Consider the following 20,538-nt stretch of genomic DNA (forward strand, 5'->3'; position numbering starts at 1 on the left):
AAAATATATGCCCCAAGTCAATTTTTGCCAGAAGTGATAAAAAAAAAAAAAAAATCACCCCTTTTTTTTTGCCAAAAGATGATTTAGATTTATATATAAGTTGACGATATGAAAATATGTATAATGTTGTTTCCAGCAGGGGGCAGCAGTGAGAGTCTCCAAAAAACAGGATGTGCTTGATGATCAGAGCGATCAGGAATCAAATGTTTTCGTTTAGATGTTTGATTTTCATGCTTCCGGTCAAACTACGACAACAACTGCTTCACTAAACAGAAAAAAACTTGATTTTTCCATCCAAGTCTTTCTGCTGTTGAATCGCCACCCTGGCCGTTTCGAGGTAACCCCCATTTTCCAGGAAGTCCCAATAAACTGCGGCAGTTTGTAAAACAATTTAACCGCTGTGATGCACACATTGATTTTCATACTGAACAGATGAGAGTGAACTGAAGTGAGAAATACTGAAAACACCGAGCCGGAATGTAAACCGACTGAGTAGCGGTCAGTTGCTAGGGCCGACCCACAGATGTTGCCATGGCAACACTACCATTCCTCTGCGTCAGACGTTTTTAGATATATTTATATCTATACATATATATAGATCTATATATATGTATAGATATATATATAGATCTATATATATAGATAGATAGATAAGCCGACTGTGTTAACGCTTAAGATCTAGCTTGAACCAATATTTAGCTTCTAGAATAAGTGACTAGAAGGTGTCATCTGCCGTTCACCACCTTGCTTAACAGCTGGTGTGTGAAGAATTGTGATGATTTTGCTTATTTTTTTATTTTTTTTTTTCGTTACTTTCAAACATAGTGGCGTCCATTATGGCCAAACATCGCTACTTTGTTCTTATCTGGTCGAAGAATAATCTTCAAGACGACTCCATGTTGTTCTGCTGTTGAATCTTTTAAGATGGGAGTTGCGCTTTTGCAATATATTTTCTCATTAGTCTTCTGATTTTACAGATTTACTGTTTTATTTTTGTTTATGTGCTGAATTAGCTCCTTATGAGGTGACGAGAATTTAAACTTAAGTTTGATGAGGTGATTTTTGTTTTCATCTCAGTTGTTTGTATGCTGTTCAGGGGACATATTCTCAGTTCATACAGACTATTTCTATTATATATAGTCTACTGTAGGGATTTTTTAAATATCACCTTAATAATAATGATATCTGCCAACAGAAGGTCGCCCAAGAGTTTTAAGTGGCATATTTTATAAAAACCTTTTGATCCAAATTGGGACAAAGTTACAGACCAAAATTCACATTTTCAAACTCTGTAATTCATGAAAATATTTAACAATAATGAAAAGTAAACAGATTTTTTTTTTTATCAGTTTAAATCAGTCTGTTTGTTTTCGAATACAAAATGGAAGTAGGTAGAATTTGATTTAATCTATTTTGCTAATATCACTGTAAAAACACAAAATCTTACCAAGATTTTCTTGTCAAGCTCCTCATGTAAGACAAAACTAACTTACAAGTAACTTTTCATCAAGAAACGGGAGTTTGTTTAGGTAAATAATCCCTTGAAGTTGATGAAAAAGTACCATTTCCACTGGCAGATTATTTAACTTATAACATGGGGGAAATGTATTGTTAGAAGTGAAATAAATTACCACTGAAACTAGAACATTTTCATCAACTTGAACCAATTACTGACCTATTTCCTGCTGAAAATGTACTTGTAAGTTAGTTTTATCTTATCTTACTTGTACTAAAGTATTTGTACTAAAAACTAGACCAAAATGCCTTGTAAAATGTTGTGTTTTTGCAGTGTATATGTCAGTACTTCCATGTTTTCCAAGAAAACAGCTCCACCAACAGCTGGAACCTCTTTGACAGACATCAGCAGGTCAAAGTTGAACAGCAGCTCTCACTGGTTTTAAACTGGTTTTCTTTTTTAGACCTACATGCAGCTCTGAGGCTTCCTCACCTTTATAGAATCTGGTTTGGTCCTCAGATTAAACCAGTTACACTTATTTTTGTTATACTTAAAAGAGAAGTTAAGGAGGAGAAAACTGAACAGTTTGTACATTTCCTGAGAAAATACCGAGATAAACGGGAGAATGGATCGTTAAAAATAGGAAACAAGCTGCCGACTTGCTCGTTCTCACCTGTCCAAATAATAAAAAAGCCCACCTCCGTTAGTACTGATGAGATCACAGGTGTGTCAGACAGGTAAACAAACCGGTTCTGCTCAAGACGAGTCCTGCGTGTCCGGCTCTTCCGTTGTGCACTTCACTGTCATCTCCTGACAGAAATCCACTGTCACTGTGGGGCTACACAATTCCTCACTGGATACCAGAACCACTGGACCATCTGAGTTCTGCTCCTTCCCACCGAACACGCCCTGGACTTTCCGTCTGCTCTTCAGCTCCTCAGAGTTCTCGCCAACCATGCCGGATCTGGGTTTCACGGGATCCTGGTCCGAAGAATCTGAGGTGAGGTCGATGGTGGCGGAGGCTGGCGGAGTCTGGTTGGTTTGGACCTCTCTGCACACCTGCTGTGAGAGGAAGGAGAGGTTCTGCCAGAGCTCTGACATGCAGACCTGCAGCTGGTTCCTCTCACTCAGCAGCTTCTCCTTCTCGGACACCTGCATCCAGAAAACACACAACTGGGTCAAATCTCAAAATCAGAACAAAGAAACAAAATGAGAGTTCAACTGCAACTAATGATTGCTTTAGTTACAGAATAATCCATCAATTATTCTGACGATTAATCAATTAATCAGATAAAGCAAACTGACAAATTCTGCTTTTTTTTAATTTCATTCTTTACATTAAAAATAAGTAAAAGGACTCAATTCGAATAAGAAAATAAACATTTTATTGCATAAAATCATAATCATTTGTAGCAAAAGATGCTCCTGTAACTAAAAACATACTTCCAAGCCAGGCCCTTTGACTTGACTTTACGTCAATACAGTATATAATATTTACAGTATTTTTCTTTCTTTTGATTAATCGCTCAATAATTTGATAGCAAAAGGTGCTTAATAGGGCTGCAAACAATTTTTTTTATCAATTAATCTATTTATTATCATAACAATAAATTGGATAAAAGAAACTTGGCACATTCTGCAATTTCTACATTTAAGCCTGTTTTTATACAATATTAGAAAAACATTTTTAAAAAATGCTAATAAAAATAAAAAAAATTCCTTTTTTAAAAAAATAAGAAAATATACATTTTATTGCCTAAAATGCAATAACAGTATTTCTTTAGTGATTTTTGATTATTTGTAGCAAAGGATGCATAATAATAATAAATACTTCTAAAAATACTTCTAAGTTCAGCCTTTGCTTCTTTTCTTAACATCAAACAATGAAGGGTTAATTTGCATTTATTGATTAGTAAGAGGATGTTTTTATCTTAAATACTAAATATGTATTTTTTGTACACTTTTTCAGCAAATGATCTTTAATTTAGTCTCTAGTCAACCGATTACTAAATTAATTGATAATTATTTCAATAATTGTTTCATCATGATTAATCGTTTCAGCCCTATAGCCATTGTTGTTAGAAGTAACTCTGAGGTTCTTAATCTTTACTATGTAGATTCTGGGCTGTAGGGGTATTTTTATGCTGAGTGTGTGTTTTTTAAGCCCGTACCAGTTTTCGGATCTCCGTCTCCAGGTTCTGAATGCAGTCCAGCTTCCTCTTGCGGCAGCGCTGAGCAGCGATCCGGTTTTTGCTGCGCCTCCGGATGTCATGGATGAACTCCAGCTGTTCTGAGGTCAGTTTGTGCATCTTCATGAGGACCTGGAAGTCATTGCGAGGCAGGTTGGAGATCTGATCCACGGGAAACGGCAGCTTCACCTGAAAGAACCGAGGAGTTCAATGTGATCAGGTAGCCGGACAACTACCTCAGGATCCACTGACCCAAATGTTTTTGACGTGTTTCTGCACCAAAAATATCTGACAGAAATGAATTTTATTAAATTACCTCTTCAGATTAAGTTCAACAAGAACTTTTAGCAGACAAGGATGTAAACTATGACGGAGTGTAAAAAAAAAAGTAACATATAATTACGAGAATGAAGTCCAAATATCACAAGAATACTATTAATATTAACACATTAGTCATAATATTACGAGAATGAAGTGGTATCGTATTAAAGTCCTAATATTTCGACTTTATTCTCAAAATATTCTATTCTCGTATTATTTCGACCCTATTTTCGTAATATTGTGGCTTTACTCTCGTATTGTTATGACTGTATTTTGGTAACACCACGACTTTATTCATTCATATTTTGACTTTATTCTCGTAATATTATGTTTTTATTATTTCTTCTCAGTATAACCCTAATTCTCCGTCGCAGTAATAACCAGGACGGAGAAACTCTGACCTTAACAAACAAGATCAAGAATCGGAGAAAATCCGCCTACTGAAGGCAGGTGAGTGCAATGCGGTGTAACAGCCAGCAGGTGTCCGTATCATACTAATCAAATCCTGTTTGCATCTAAGCATCATCTACATTTTTCAACTACTCTGGAGCTAAATTAATCTCAGAAAGAGTCCCAAAGCGTACAATAAGATTTGTAAGCGCACAACATAATTCACAAATGTGTATAACACAATGCATAAATCCATACCTCAATAAATATAAGCTAAAAATATCCAACAATTAATATTGTTAATGCTGCGTTCAAGGCAGAAGAAAAGCTAGGATATCTGAGCATTACGAGACTTATTAGAAAAACCTTGTTTTTTGTGCAGTTCCTTAAAACCACAATATTAAAGACATTTGCTTACATTTAAGTAACTCGATTCTAAAAATATGGATTTTGTAGAGTTTCTTTTCTGGAAAAACAAAAGCTGTGAAAACTAAAAACAGCAGCAGCACCATCTTTTGGCACCATTTTAGCCTCCATCACGCACACAACGGTCCATCTTCTGAAGTGTGATCTTAATGAGCAAATAGAAAGAATCAACTACTAACCTCAGGGCCAGAGACTCTGGATCCACCTTCACTGTCGCCTTCTGAGAATGATTCGGACTCATCGCTGGAGTTTCCTCCACTAGTACCAAACTCCTGCTCACTTTTGATCTTGATGTGGCCCTGGCTGAAGACAACCTCGCTTCTGAGTGGCGTCCGGGCTTCCACCACTCCGACCAGACAATGAGGAAGAGCCGAGACTGAACCGACATGTGGGGCAGAAGAGAGGTCAAAGGCCAGGCTGGACGGCGAGCTACCAGTGGCTATGTCATCTGGATATGAGGAGTGGGAGCTGGGAGTCTGAGTGTGGGGTTCGGATGGAACAGGAGAGGCAGCTAATGTCTTGATGGAGACAGGAGAGCTGGTGAGGCATGTCAGATGAGGTGAGGAAGTCTCCACTTGCTCCATGGTTGAGGATTTTTCTCTGTTGGTCAACAAAGGTTGCTCACCAGCAGCAGAGGAGAAAATGACGGTACGTCTGTCTGGCTCGCCTTCATACCGAGAAGAAGACATCTTGGATTGCTGCATATCTCTATCATTGACGCTGTTGAGGTTTGATTGGCTTAGAGAGTCCATCTTACTCCTCTGCCTGTCTTTGAGCAGCTCCCTGTAGTGGCTGATGGACAGATGGTTGGAGAGAAGCTGCTGAATGGTGCTGCCAGTCACGGTGCCAAGATCCAGGCCGCCTCGCTGGAGGTATGAACGCAGGCAGGACGAGGCTAATTCCCCATCCGCAGACGGCTTATCTGCAACTGGAACTCCCTCCACCTCCAGCTCCATCTCTAGAACCTCTTCAGTACCAAACTCTGCGTTGAAGCCGTTCCTCTCGTGTCCTGATTCATCAAAGGGTTCCTCTTTAATCCTGGAGGGGTTGAGAAGGGTCTGAGGAGCAGCACAGGAGTCTGTCGACTCTGGACTGGTTAGAGTGGGAATGGTCTGTTGACCTAATTCATTGTGCTTGTCGTCGCAAACCTGGTGCTGGTACTTCCAGGATTTTGGACTTTGTGGAAGATTATCATGAGGGGAAGCACCATCAGCTGTTAGAGAGCTTTCCTTCTTTGTCTCTGAACCGCTATCAAAGGACAGGTCATGGGAAAAGACGGTATCCTCTTCATCGTATTGCACCTTGCAATTTCTGGAGTGCTGTCCGTCACTCTCCAACTGAGCCTGAAGAAACTGGAAGCAGGAGTCCTCCAAGTTGTGCACACCAAGGAGGTCGGCACACAGAATGACCTCATGGATGTTTTCTTGACTTAATACCAGCTTGGCAGTGTAGGCGAACTGGAGCAGTGGAGCAAAACCATTAGCTGTCACCTGCAGAAAAATAAACACAGTTTATCTGTAAGACATATATTGGTCCAGGGATGCATAAAAGTAAGCAAATTACAATAAACTGTTGATTAATGGTTTATTAGATTAAAATTAATAATAATGTCTTATTAGATATTCTTTTAGTGTTGTACTTTGGCCGCCATCCAGCAGATGGCGCCGCTGGTCATCAATAAGCGGATTGACAGAAAGATGACAGCCATGCCAGAATGGAAACGGTCAAAGCAGAGCATGCAAAATACATTTATTCAGGAGCAACGTCAGACTGTACTTCTATTAATATCTCTGTTTATGGGAGATTAAGGGTATATTTTCATTCTTTTCATCTTTTATTTTTCTATTCTGCAACTTAAGAGTTTCCTGTTTTTTAATTTTTTTTAAATATCTGCGTTTAGTAATCTGCACTGTTAGCCTTTGCTGTATTTTCTACAGCTAAATACCGCAAAATGCCCAGTAAAACTAACATAAAACATCTTTACAATTAGTTACTGTAATTTGCATTGCATTATGGGTAAAGGACATAGTATTACAGTAACTTACTGTATGTTTTGAAGTTGCAGTATTTTACTGTTTACACATTGCAGTAGTGGTACTGTATTTATAATGTCTGGCACTGTTAGCCTTTACTGTATTTTTTACAGCTAAATACCACAAAATGCCCAGTAAAACTAACATAAAACATCTTTACAATTAGTTACTGTAATTTGCATTGCCTTATGGGTATAGTACATAGTATTACATTAACTTACTGTATGTTTTGAAGTTGCCGTAATTTACTGTTTACACATTGCAGTAGTGATACTGCACTTATAATGTCTTTGCGCTGGCCATGTAAGAATTCTATTTGATTTCCAACGGTCATCATAGATGTTTCATCGTGGTTCCCTGTTTCTGTATTTTTACTCCTTTAGTGGTTAACATATTTTTAAGGCAGACAGAGAGCCTGAACTTATGTTTTTTCACATCCTAGCTAACATTAATATGCAGTTTATCTGGCAACGTCATCAAGGGTGGCTTCGCTTCCAACGTTTTTCTGATGACGTTTGTTTTAAACTCCGAAGCTTTTTCCGTCCAAGTGCAAGTGCAGCTCTGTCGCCGTGCTGTGGGCTCACACTGCTTCAGCTCTTCGCAATACAGGTAAAAAACACTTCTTAGAAAACTGTTTGAAGCCAAAACTTAATCTGGATATGTATATTTTAGATGGAGCTAACGTAACTTATAGCATCATGCTGTAATGCTATAACTTAGCATGAGGTGAAAGATAGAAAAATATGATGGTGTTATTTTTTGAGCTGGTTCGGAATTAACGTTAGCTAAGGTGATAATTTTACGAAGGTTTTAGCTTGACTTTTGCCGCTAAATCTTCCTAACGACTAGCTTTGGGTTGAGATAAGCTCAGTGCTGAGTGTCTGTTAGCATTGTTGTTACATCCTTTGTCGAACAATATAACGTTAACTGATAATTGATCCCCCTTTTAAAAAAAAATAACTAATAACTAATTATCTAATTATTTTATTAGATAATAAAATAATCTAATAACTGTTCATTTGTTTAAACCATGACCTTGCAAATGTTAAGAGTGCAGATTAGCTAGGTCAACAAGGATGAATTCTAACTTGTTCTTTTTTTTTCTTTTTGCCAGATGACTTTTTTTTTTTTAACTCCCAAGCTTTTTCCCTCCAAGTGGCTGTGCAGTTCTGTCCTGCTGAGGGCTAACATAGTTTCAACTCTTGAAAAGACGAGACAACAGGTAAAAAGACAGCTCTTCAAACATATTTGAAGCCAGAAAATAGTCTGGAAATGTAGAGGAGCAGTTAACCTAATCTATAACTTTGAGCTTGCTACAGCTAGTTAGCCTGCTAAAGTACCATTACATCTCCAACATAGTGTATAAGAGTCTGTAAATGAGGACAAAGGTGGAAAACATTCAAGTGGTTTCTGTTATTTTTTGAGTTGGTTCAGCCACAGTGGCAGGTGGACAAAAAAGTTAATTTCCAACCCTGGTTACATATAAGGACTGTTCACCTGTTTAAACCATGCTCTTGCAAATTTAAAGTTAAGTCAGTACTAACAGGTGCAATTATGTACAGGTGTAAATTCTGCAGCATTTGTACTTCAGAATTTAGAGAATTTTGTACTCATGTGAAGAAACATCAACACACAGCTAATTATCAGTTTCGTTGTGGAATAGAGCAATGTCCTACTTCCGTCAGAGAAAAAGAAAACATTTCAAAGAAAAAGAGGACTCAATCTTCATCTTGGTTGATGTAATTTTATATCGACTCTTAACTTAAAACACACATCTTAAATCAGAATTGTTCAATTAATTTGTTAAAGGTATCAATTCACCCAAATCACAAACATTTCATTTCATTAACCCATATTGTACTTAGCCATTCAGATACTGTATTTGTGGAATGTAATGCTTTCAAAAATGCATTTAGCCTCACAAACTGTCATTCACATCCGTTGTTTCAGAGTGGTAGCAGGATGTAGGGGTAAAGTCTAGTCTAGTCTCGGGTGAGGTTCTCAAAAACCTGTCGTAATCTGGGTGTACTGGCCCTTTAAATATAAATTACTACCAGTAATTCATATTTAAGAGTTTTCCTTTTATGTTTCAAAGGTATCTTCCACCAAGATGTCTGTTGAGATGGAAATGACCTTACCTACTACACCAAGGGTAATCATGCTTGGTAAGAGGAATATTTTCTATCACTATAATTTTTTTGTAGCAATCTATGTAATAGTTATGGTAGTCTGTACTTTTACTCACTAGCGTTAGCCTGACAAGGGTTTGTCTATTTTAGGAAATAGCTTGATGTGTGCAACCCGGTGGATGGTCAGTATGGAGGAGAAGGTATTTTTCGAGCCTGAGCAACTACATGACTTTGCCAGCGTCCTTGCTGTCTTTTTTAGGTCATATTATGACTTCAATCTGGAGTATCAGGAGTCAGCATCCACCACGCTGGAGATGATACAACGGTAAGTACTCTACACCAAGCCATTTATGAATTAAATTTAATGACAGTTTGACTGATGATGAAGAACCATAGCTGATTGCTGTATTGTATGTCTTCATTTTAAAAAATACAATTAATATATTTTATTTCTGTTAAAAGATTCTTTGTGAGGATCAATCCAGATGTTGGTACCAAATGCACAGCCAAAGTCAGTACAAGCCGCAAGACGGGAAGTCTTGTCAAGAGGAAAGTAGTCAGTGTCAACTCCCGGATCAACACCTTCCTCAAACGACTCGCTGAATTTGAATGGAGGACTTCCAACTAGGTAAGCATTTTACCAAATGTTTATTATTTTATTGTCTTTATTGTCCACCAACAAAATGACTAAAAAGATTGTTATGACATGTTGTATTTCATCGTCTCCTTGGGGACATTTGCAGGGTCTCAATACAGTACGCAATTGTTTGAATTAGTGAAGACTGACTGACTGCTTTTGCCATAAACAATCCAAAAACCTGAAGTGAAGCCAGTCCTGCTCATTCTTTATGCAGCTTCTATAATCACTTCAGTGCAATTGATTTTTTTACACTGAAGAAATTATCAACTTAATGCTGCTTTATACCAATGGTTTTATGCATTTGGACATTGTCACTTCAGCTTAATTTGTCAGCCTTCCTGTCGATTTGAAAATGTAGATAACTTCCTGACCATCTCATGACTTCCCACATCGTCTGTCTTATTCTTTACAGTTCAGCTTCCACAAGATGGATCTCACTGATTTTGTTTGACAAATGGAATAAAAGTTCTTCTGATGTAGGAAATGCATCTGATATAACAATATTTATTGATATGAATGTCTACCATACAGTACATTATCACACTTGCACTGTTTTTGTGATGTATTGTGTAACAGTGCACATTTAAGCTACTGTTTTCTGACAATGCAGCCTCTGCTGGTTTTTTAAATGAAGTATATTCTATATATTTTTTAAAAGTCAGTCTTTTAATAGTTTATGGCTGGTACTTGATGCACACGTTCATGTTGCTACATACATGTGCCATAAAAAATATTGACATGACCTGTAGTGTGTTCTATGGTTTTGTTGTTTTATAGCACATTATATTGTATTGTGACATTGTTCTTTATGACATTGTGAATATATAAATGGATTTTATGTCAACAAATCTGCTGAAAATAAATACCTGTTTTTATTCACAGTACTTGGACTAAAATTTCTTTTATAAAATTTTTCGGTTTATGGTAAAATATTCTTGTATTAAAAAATTTAAACTTTAATTTACAGTAAAACTGACATTATGTTGTGAAACAAGTTTACAGTAGACCAGCTTTACTATAAAATACATTTACAGTTTTATGCTATAAACTGCATTTACAGTAAAGCAGTTATAACTGCAAAGCACACTCACAGTAAAAATTAACTGTGAAATATGATGACAGTAAAGGTACCGTAGAATGGTGATCACAGTAACTTACTGGCAACACTGTTGCCAGTAAGTTACCGTAGAATGGTGATCACAGTAACTTACTGGCAACACTGTTGCCAGTAAGGTACTGTAGAATGGCAATTACAGTAACTTACTGGCAACACTGTTGCCAGCAAGGTATTGTAGAATGGCAATTACAGTAACTTACTGGCAACAGTGTTGCCAGTAAGGTACTGTAAAATTACAATAAAAAGTCTAACAGTGTGGGTGGGAAACAATTTTCTGTTTATTGCAGTATTTGATTGGCTCAAGTATAGTTAAAAATTTTATGTTTTCCTTAAATTCAACATATGACAAATATAGCCATGTATGTTAAGGAAAAATGGTTGAGCCTCTTGATACAAAAGAAATCTCTTTAAGAAAATGGTCACTTATCAATTAATCACTAGCTCCATCAACTTTAGATAACTTTAATTGATAATTTGTGTTCCTAAATTGGTATTTTGCTTAAAATCCTGCTAATTGTCCTCATGTTTTATGTTTTACACAAATTCAAAAAGGCACTGAGGTATAAATAGTTGAAAAATAAAAGAATGTGCTTTCAGAAAAATCAAATATTCGCCATGTTTTCCTCTTCCTGCTGTGTTGATCTTTTGTGTCCTGAATGATTTGGTCTCTTTCAACCTTCATCATCCTCAGCTTCCTCCTCCTTCACTGTTGTCAGCATCATCTTTGTCCATCTGTGTGGTTTGTGCTCACATCAGCATCCCTTCAGGCTTCACAGCAAAACAATAAGATCATGAAACACGGAGGAGAGCTCCGCTTTAACACGACTGGACAGATGGAGTTCAGACATTCTGTTGTGTTGGTTTAGCTCTGCTTGCTAAAAACTTCACAAAAGGAAGAAAAGCATCATCTCTCCATCCTGTCATTTTGACCTTTACCTTGTCTGGCAGGCTGATGATGGGTTCAGCGCTGCCTGGCGACTCGCTGTGTCCCAGCAGGACCTGCAGGAAGTAGCTGCTGCTGGCAGCCAGGACGGCCCGGTGGGCCCGGACCTCCCTGCCCTCCACTAGCACCGTGACATCACAGAGGAGCCCCCGCCGCCGCTGTTCCTCCAGGCTCAGCAGCACATTGGCACAGTGCACCTTGGATTCGTACACATACACCGGCGCCGACGCCTCACTGTCATGCTGCTGCTCCGACATCACTTCCTCTGACACCCTGCACAAACTACATGCAGAATGAAGACACAGGAGTTATTAATTTACCATAAATCAATACAGAAATTCAGATATAACTCAGGTTGAAGCATATCTAAACTTCTTGTTCTCCATTCAGAAAGCCATCAGATACAAACAGACAGAACACATCTGTGGTGTGAAAATCACATGCTAAAGTATGCCTGTAAACTTTTCTGGATGATACACTGTCCCAGAAAGTATTGCAATAAACAATAATATTGTTGTTTTGAGATCATTTTCAATTATAATGGGACAAAAACACCCCCTCAAAGCTCAATAAGCTTTAGTTTTGAATGAACATTTGAACACTGCACTGCAAAAACACTAAATATTTTTGGTTTAGTTTCTAATGCAAATATTTTAGTCCACTTGAAATAAAACAAAACTAATATACAAATAACTTTTTAACAAGATATTTTGCGTAAATAATTCCTTAATATTGATGAAAACATAAAGGTCCATTGGCAGATTATTTCACTTATAATAAGAATTTTTTTTCTCATGTTATAAGTTAATTTAAAGTACTTTTTCTTAAATATGAAGAAATTAAACAAGCCTCTACATCTGGCTGAAAAGTTACTTTAAAGTTAGTTTGTCTTTTTTAAAGTGTACTAAGATATTTTCACCAATAATACTTGGTAAAACTGTGTGTTTTTTAAGACATTTTGAATATCCAAAATAAATAAAACAACAAAAATAAAATGGCGATGAAGTCCGTCAACAAAATTACCCATTAAAAGCAGGTCTAGTTGAGACCAAAGCACCAGACTGAACCCTTTTGTCAACTAGTCTTTGGTAGAAAAAGAGAAAGACAAGAAAAACAATCATGCAAATGGAAATTATTGAGCTCATCTTAATTTATCATTTATCATCCAATTAATTGATTTATTGCTTGTTGCACCAGGCGTATGTCAAAGGTTTATGCACAACATCAGGCCACTGCATCCTGCTGCATATCCCTTCATTTTGTTGCATCTCGCTGTGAGAAAATACTTCCAGCTGCTACACCTTCCTCCACTCATTTGCATTCTGCTGCTGTTTTCTGTTTCTACATCCATCTTCATCATTCTGCTCTCTCTGTTTATATCCTAACACATCCTACTGCAAAAACACAAAGTCTTGCCAAACATTTTGTCTAGTTTCTTGTGAAAATATCCTGGTACTCTTGAAATTAAACAAACTAACTTAAAAGTCACATTTTATAAAGATATAGAACTAAGTAAATAATTTAAAGTACTAGTTCCACTGGAAATTTTCTTTCACTGTAATTGGTACATTTGTCACTTATATTAAAGAATGACTTACTTAAGACAAGTTTATCTTGATGAAAAGTCAGTTCTAAGTTAGTTTTGTCTTATTTCAAATGTACTAGGATATTTGCACTAAAATAAAAATTCTTGGTATGATTTTGTGTTTTTGCAGCGCGCTGCTTGCATTATACATTATACTCTATTGTGAAAAATCCTGCTGCAGTCCTCTGTATCTTGCTACTCGGCTCGTCACAATAATCCATAAATCAATTCATCATATGACAAATTAAAATAATTTACATTTGCATGATTTATCTTTAACAATTATTTTAGTAATTCTATCAATTCTATAGATTATTTTGACGATTAATCAATCAATTGGATAAACATTCTGCTGATTTTTCATTTGTCCACTTAAGCTTATTTTATATAATAGTAGAAACACATTAAAAGATGCAAATAAATAATTGAATTCCTTTTTAAATAAGAACATAAACATTTTATTGCCTATTGAATCCAACAACACAATAATTCTTTAGTGATCATTATTGATCATTTGTAGCGAAGGATCAACAAGTGAAAAGCTCAGGCCTTCCTGTTCATCTGACCTGATCAATTTTTTGATGCATTATTTATTAATAATTAATAATTTATTCAGCAAACGGTGCTGAATAAAAGATTTGTTTACAGAATTTGAAGCTAAATTATGCCACTTGAGGAGTTCTGAGTAAAACATATTTTCAGATAAAAAGATTTTTTATCCTAATTACAAAATGTTTAAGTATTTTGTACAGTTTTGGTTTAATTTCTGTTCTGATTGTGTTGTTCTCTCAGCAAATGGCCTTTTTTGAGTCTCTATTTAGAGATGAATTGATTTCTAAATTAGTTGACAATTATTTGTATATATTTATTAATCATTTCAACCCTAGATGTGCAGTTGTAGATCTAGAGTTGAGCTTTAAAGAGAGCAGCAGCCGTGTGCACAGACTGCAGGCAGAGCTGCTTCTTTGTGATTCAGCCGTTCATAAATCCTCCCTGCAGACAGCTGAGTGTGCAGTCTGTGTGTGTGTGCGTGTGTGTGTGTGTGTGTGTGGGTGTGTGTGTGTGTGGGAGCTTTGTGCTGAGTCAGACCTGCTGAAGCAGCCCACCTCTGAAGGCTCACTGTGAATCCACATACTGACCATCATCATCATTTGCTCAGACTATCTGCTGCGTCTGTGAGGATCACCAGAACAGCCACGCGTCACGTTTCCATCCTGATCTTGTGTTTTGCAATCTGTCTCCGCTCCTTTTCATCCAATCACACGGTGGGTTAGAGGAGGAGTGACCTCCCAGGACTGACTGTTGTTGTTCAGTTTCCATTCAGGATGTTACTTTCATTTAAAATGGCAGCATGATGTAAAATCATCCTTCTTATTCCATCATCAAAAACACACCTGGGCTGTTGCCTTAATTCTTTCACACATGATTGAGAAATCCTTTAATCTCCATGGCAACCATTCAGCTTTGGAAAACGCCTGGATGGACCTAGCCCCACCTTCGACCTTCCCCAAAATCAGCTCCTTCAGACTAGCCAACAGCAATTAGCAAACATCTGTTCGAACTGCACATCAGCTGAGCTCATTACAATAGCTACTTCTCGGTGCAACATTGCAAAAACATAAAATATTACCTAATTTCTAGAGCAAATACTTTAGTACATTTGAAATAAAACAAAACTAACTTACAAGTAACTTTTCATCAAAAAATATTAGCTAGTTTTAGGTCAATAATTTCTTAATATTATCAAAAAAGTACTAGTTCCACTGGCAGATTATTTCACTTAAAGCAAAACATTTCTACTGATTTATAAGTGAAATAATCTGCCAATGGGTCAAGTACGTTTTACATTAATATTAAAGAATTACTTTTAAAAAGCTCATATTTCTTGATGAAAAGTTGCTTGTAAGTTAGTTTTATTTTATTTCAAGTGTACTAAAATATTTGTGTTGGAAATTTGACCAAAATTACTTGTTATAATTTTGTGTTTTTGCAGTGAACCCTAAGAAAAAACGGTTGATAGGGGAGTAGTGATGTGATAACTTGCTGAAGGAGGAGTGTTGGAAAGAGCAGGACTTTCTTAAAGAGACAGAACCCCAATTACAAAATCAAAATTTGTTCAAATATATAGCAGTTTTAAAACAACTGAAGTTAACATAGTGACTTGATTGTACTATAAATTGTCACTATTTGCCAGGAAAATAAATAATACCGTTTTTTTAAAAACATCCTCCCATATTGCACTTCACATCTTCTGCCTCCATCCAGCTCTATGTTGCTCTAATGTGCTGCATCCTGTTCCTTCCCACCCCTGATACATTCTAGTCCATTAAGATCTATTCTCTACATCCAGACACATCCAGCAATATTCTGCTACAACCGGCTGAAACCTGCTTCATTATGCTTCTGGCTAACTCTGGCATATTGACATAAATGTTATTAACATCCACTGTTCCTGTAATGAATAAAATAAATTACACCCTGTTTAAGACCGTCGTGATGGGGGGATATGTATTTAAAATTTTATTATAATAGTCTGTGGTTCTATTGGGAAATAAATTTTTAAAAAATTACGACAAGAGTAAATTTATTACTTCTTTTTTTCAAGTAACTCACTGAAAAAACACAAAAGTACTTTCTGGTGCAAATGTCTTAGTACAGTTAAAATAAGACAAAACTAACTTATAAATAACCTTTCAGAAAGATATTAGCTTGATTAAAGTAAATAACTCCTTATTACTGGTGAAAAAATTACTAATTCCACTGGCAGATTATTTCACTTATCACTACCGAGCCGTTACCTAGCAACCCAAGCCAAGCACCGCCCGTCACCTAGCAACAAAGTTCTAGTTCCACTGGTAGATTGTTTCACTTATAACATGGAAATTTTCTTACTATAAATGAAATAATCTACCAGTGGAACTAAAGCTTTTTCAATTTGAGGCATTTTTAACTAAAAACAGGTTCTTTAATTTTGCTGATAAGTTACTTCTAAGTTAGTTTGTCATATTTTAAGATTACTAAGCTATTAATTTAGATCACTAAACTGCACTGGATTTAATTACATTTTCTAATTTACTGATACTTATTGATAATTTCTTAATACAAATGGTGGAGAAAAAAGTAAAAACACATTTTGTAGCTATATTGTTAATTCTTTTTAATTGACATTAATAGAAATTTAATGAGACATCAATATTTATCTAAAACTGTCCATACTGTCAGGATTGCTTGCTTTACTATTTTCTTCACAGTTTTTTTTCCATGAAAGTATCAATAAAGATAAATAAATACAACTTAATGCAGTTACTGTGTGCAGTTTAGTGATATAAATCCCACTTCTTTACAGATGGGAATGTTTTTCGGGGCTATGTTTGCTGTCATTTAATCACATTTAGCACAAATGTGATAAAACCTTAAGTCCATATCATCCACCAATACGTTCTCTTGCATCCTGCAGTAAACGTAGAACAGGTTACCATATTTTTCTGCATTTGCAGCAGTGAAATCCTCAGATTATTTAACCAGCAGATGCAGATTAACGGGGAAAGATGCTGGTAAATCTGATCCACAAATAACCGGCAGACATCCCAGAGGAGATCCTGATAAACATCCTGCTGTGACATCATCATCTCCTTTTCTGTTCGCAGACACGCTGGGATCCGGAAACCTGAACTCTGAGGTCACCCAGAACCTTCATCCTGAGGGCTGCCGATCCCTCCTCATCCTCTCCTGTATAGATCTGATGACACAAACCATCGACTGCTGAATCAGAAGCAGGACGAGAAGTTTTTGTTTCTAATATTTCTCTTCAGCTCAGATAGAAAGAACCAGTCTGTCCAGGTTGGAAACCATCAGTTCAATGCCAACACTGTGAAAATACAAAACTGACCAGTGAAAATATCTTTGTACACTTAAAATAAGTAGCTTTTCAGCAAGATACAGGAGCTTTTTCTGTGTTTAAGTGAAATAACCACCAACTGAAACGAAACTTTTTCATCAATATTAAGGAATTATTTACTTAAACAATCCCATTTATCTTTCTGAAAAGTTACTTGTACATTTGTTTTGTCTTATTTTAAGCGTACCAAGACATTTGCACGAGAAACTAAACCAAAATTACTTGGTAAGATTTTGTGTTTTTGCAGTGAACCCTTGGGTTCAGTTTCGCCTTGGTGTTGGATCGACTCGGATCAGAAAACCCAGCCTGCAGGCGGCGGAGGAAGTAGAAACTGGATCAGACACCTCAGGTTTCAGGGAAAGCAAAGTGACATGAGTCACACATTAAAACCCTAATAGCAGTCAGACAGGAGCGAGAAGCTGAATCAAAACAAAACCTGGAGAATCCAAACACAAACTGTTAGCGGCGTTTGTGGTTAGTGGTGTTTTCAAGGCAGAAAAAGTAACAGAGATCATCAAGATTTGTTAATAAAACCTGGATATTCCTGCAGTTCCACTAGTTTGATTTTAATAAATGCAATGAACTTCTCCAGATGCAGCAGAACCAAAACATCGACATCAAAATCAGAGCGAAAAATCAGAATCCGATGTTTTACTGCAACACTAAAAGCAGATAAACAGCAGAAATCAGCCCATTTGTGTTTCTGCTGTTTCTCTCTGAAACACTTTGACACGTTTACAAGGTCATGAATCTTCAGTCTCTGTGTGATCGTTCTCTCTTGTGATCCCAGAAAAGATTTCATCGGCTTCGCTAACATCCAGGAAGGAAAACCGGAGGGATCAGAGTGACGTTTACTGGAACAGTAACTTTCAGAGGCGCTTCAGTTACCTTCAATGTTCTACTTTTTTCAAACAAAATGTAACAAAAATGAAAACCTTTTTTAACACTTTATCTTGTTACAACACAAAGTAGTGCTTATATATTAATGGGACGTAAAATTATACATTATAGTACATCATAAAACCAAAGAACAGGGATTAAGATGTGGGGAAGTTTATAGAAGAGTTTTGGATTGGAATGATTAATTCGATTAATCATGATTAATCAACTAATTAAGTAGTTGATTAAATACTCAACATACATACTTCAGCAAAAAGACTATTAGCTGAAATGACAACACACTCAGTGCATATTTAAGCCAAAATTTTTGCAAAAACAATATATATTTTGGATTTACTATTTAAAAAAAAATCTTTTTCTGTAAATATATTCTACCCAAAACTCATCTAGTATCATAGTTTTAGCTTTATTTGGTTCAAAAAGTGCATCTTTTAATGTTTCTTATTTGATCCAAATAATTCTTGAATTATTTGGATCAAGTGTGGCTTGCAGAACCTAACTGTAAGCCACACTCTTCAGATTGTTATCAACAGAAGATTTGAGACTATTGATGAGTTCCACTTTCAAGAAAAACTGACCAGCTACAATGATATGGTTTGAATCAAAGTATACCCATATATTAGAACGTCCTAGTCAAAGTTCAGACCTGAGTCCAACTGAGAATTGAAAAGAATTAATTTTAAAGACAATTTTCATCCAATCTGGTTGTTTTTTCAGATAAAAAAAAGGGGTGGGGGTGAATTTAAATTTACAAAACTGATAGCAGCGTAATAGGAGCCAAAGGCGGTTAAATAAAACATCTACTCAGGAAAAGTAAATATATCTGCAAGCCACACTTTTCAGATTTTATTGATAGATACTCTACCATCTAGTTCACAAATAAGTGTTTGGTCTATCGTTATTTAAACTTTCCAAGTTTCATTCTGAAGGAATTTATGATCTGTAAAAGAACAGAGCGATCCTAAACAACAACCGCACTGTAATTATCTTTTTATAGCTCTGACGGGTCCCAAATCAGCAACACGAGCAGCTCGGATCCAGAACCAGCCATTCCGGATCTGGACCAGTACCTGGACGCTAATCTGGATCCATCCTGTCTGTGTTCATGACCAGCAGAATCACCAGCAGCTCCGAGGAGAAGCTGGAAAACAAAGAGCTCATCCTGCACAACCAGGCGTGTGCGTGGCACATGCACGCTGTCAGGCGCTCAGACTTTAAATTAGACGCTTTACGGTTCTGATGCGGTTTTGAGAGCTGCAGCTGCTGGTTCTGGTTCTAGTTCCAGCGGCTCGCCGTGGCTGCTGCACCGGCCCTCAGCGCTTTGTTCCCCCGGCTGAGGGCGGAGCGGCGGCCGCTTCCTTTGTCCTGCTCCCCGCGGAGTAAAACAACCGTGTGAACCCGCCAACACAAAGACCCGCAGCTCCCGTGCACGGTGGCTGGAGGCGCGTGCACAGCCTCGTGTCAGGCTTGTAAATCACACCCACGCACGGTTGGGTCGCAAGTTTCAACCGGACTCACCCAGCGGCTCCGAACCGCCAAGGAGCCACCCTCACTGGGACGCATGCAGCCGCAGCGGCCGCTTCTGGAGACTCACCGGCTCCTCCTGCGCGTCCACGGCCCCGTCACAAGTCACAGCGGGTCCGCATGGTGCCGAACCGGGGTCTGAGCTGGACCGTCACAGGGCGCTGCGGGTCCGCATGAATCCGAACCCGGGTCTGAGTGTGGACATGGAGCGCTTTCTGTGATTCAGGAGCTGCTTTGTTGACATCGGTTCGATGACGTCATGGTTTCCCTCATTCACAATAACAACCCCCCCTACCCGCTCCTCACTCAGCACTACACACACACACACACACGCACACACACACAAACACACACCCACACACACACACAGCATCTCTGAGGATTTACAGCAATAATATGACAGCAGAGGAAATAAAAAGCTTGTTTTAATTTTTTTTACGAGTAAATCTCAATATTATCAATAACAAAATGTAATATAACATTAATGCATAACCAGAATTAGAGTAGGCCTACCCACAAATTGTATTCAAGTAAGAGTAGCACTACTTCAATATAGTTTTAATCAAGAAAAAGTAAAAAAAAAAAAAAAAAACGCAAAATAAAATACTAAAATAAATAAGTAAAGAAAATAAAATAAAGTAGTAAAACGCTACTTAAGTAACTGTTCAATAAACTGTTTAATATTGAAAAATTATATCAGAAGGCACAAACTATTAACTTATGTGGACATTTTTGTACTTTAAGAATAAAATGAAAGTAATTCATTTTGCAATATAAATCAGGCCATATATATATATATATATTTATTTATTTATTTATTTTCTGAATCAGTTTCTTTCAATATAAAACTTTAGCAGAAACTGCAGGTTTTTTTTAGTTTGAAACAAATTTGTTCTTCATTCTGTGAAGTCGTTCGCAGTGTGTAGAGCAGAAATTTTACTCAAGTAAAAGAAGCGATACTTCATAATAAAATTACACAAGAAAAAG

The 20,538-nt window shown here is 37.0% G+C and overlaps 1 protein-coding gene and 1 long non-coding RNA gene across 4 annotated transcripts; one reads left to right on the forward strand and one right to left on the reverse strand.

Moving 5' to 3' along the window:
- Positions 1-332: 332 nt before the first annotated feature.
- On the reverse strand, positions 333-19,859 carry bach2a (BTB and CNC homology 1, basic leucine zipper transcription factor 2a). Of its 2 annotated transcripts, none has more exons than XM_044142601.1 (5): positions 19,622-19,859; positions 11,638-11,926; positions 4,962-6,272; positions 3,628-3,834; positions 333-2,608 (listed from the first exon to the last, which is right to left on the reverse strand). In XM_044142601.1, the coding sequence occupies exons 2-5, from the start codon at positions 11,899-11,901 to the stop codon at positions 2,213-2,215; spliced, it is 2,178 nt and encodes a 725-aa protein (XP_043998536.1). In that variant the 5' UTR covers positions 11,902-11,926; positions 19,622-19,859; the 3' UTR covers positions 333-2,212. The 2 variants fall into 2 exon arrangements, with proteins under 2 accessions (XP_043998536.1, XP_043998537.1); XM_044142602.1 differs by lacking the exon at positions 19,622-19,859 and adding an exon at positions 19,098-19,593.
- Positions 3,777-11,725, forward strand: LOC122845977. 2 transcript variants are annotated; one of them, XR_006373172.1, is made up of 3 exons: positions 3,777-3,865; positions 4,341-4,416; positions 11,650-11,725. It is a non-coding gene; the product is annotated as an uncharacterized LOC122845977 (long non-coding RNA). The 2 variants fall into 2 exon arrangements; XR_006373173.1 differs by having other exon boundaries at positions 3,781-3,865; positions 4,317-4,416.
- Positions 19,860-20,538: the final 679 nt, after the last annotated feature.

This window comes from Gambusia affinis, linkage group LG16, assembly GCF_019740435.1.
Source record: "Gambusia affinis linkage group LG16, SWU_Gaff_1.0, whole genome shotgun sequence".
NCBI lineage: Eukaryota > Metazoa > Chordata > Actinopteri > Cyprinodontiformes > Poeciliidae > Gambusia > Gambusia affinis.

Bases quoted from the DNA above. Each gene is read 5' to 3' on its own strand.
- bach2a (XM_044142601.1), bottom strand. From the start codon at position 11,901: ATGTCGGAGCAGCAGCATGACAGTGAGGCGTCGGCGCCGGTGTATGTG. The intron at 3,835-4,961 runs GTTAGTAGTTGA...CGGTTCTTTCAG, and splicing joins CCAGAGTCTCTGGCCCTGAG to GTGAAGCTGCCGTTTCCCGT. The intron at 2,609-3,627 runs GTACGGGCTTAA...TTCTGGATGCAG, and splicing joins AGACGGAGATCCGAAAACTG to GTGTCCGAGAAGGAGAAGCT.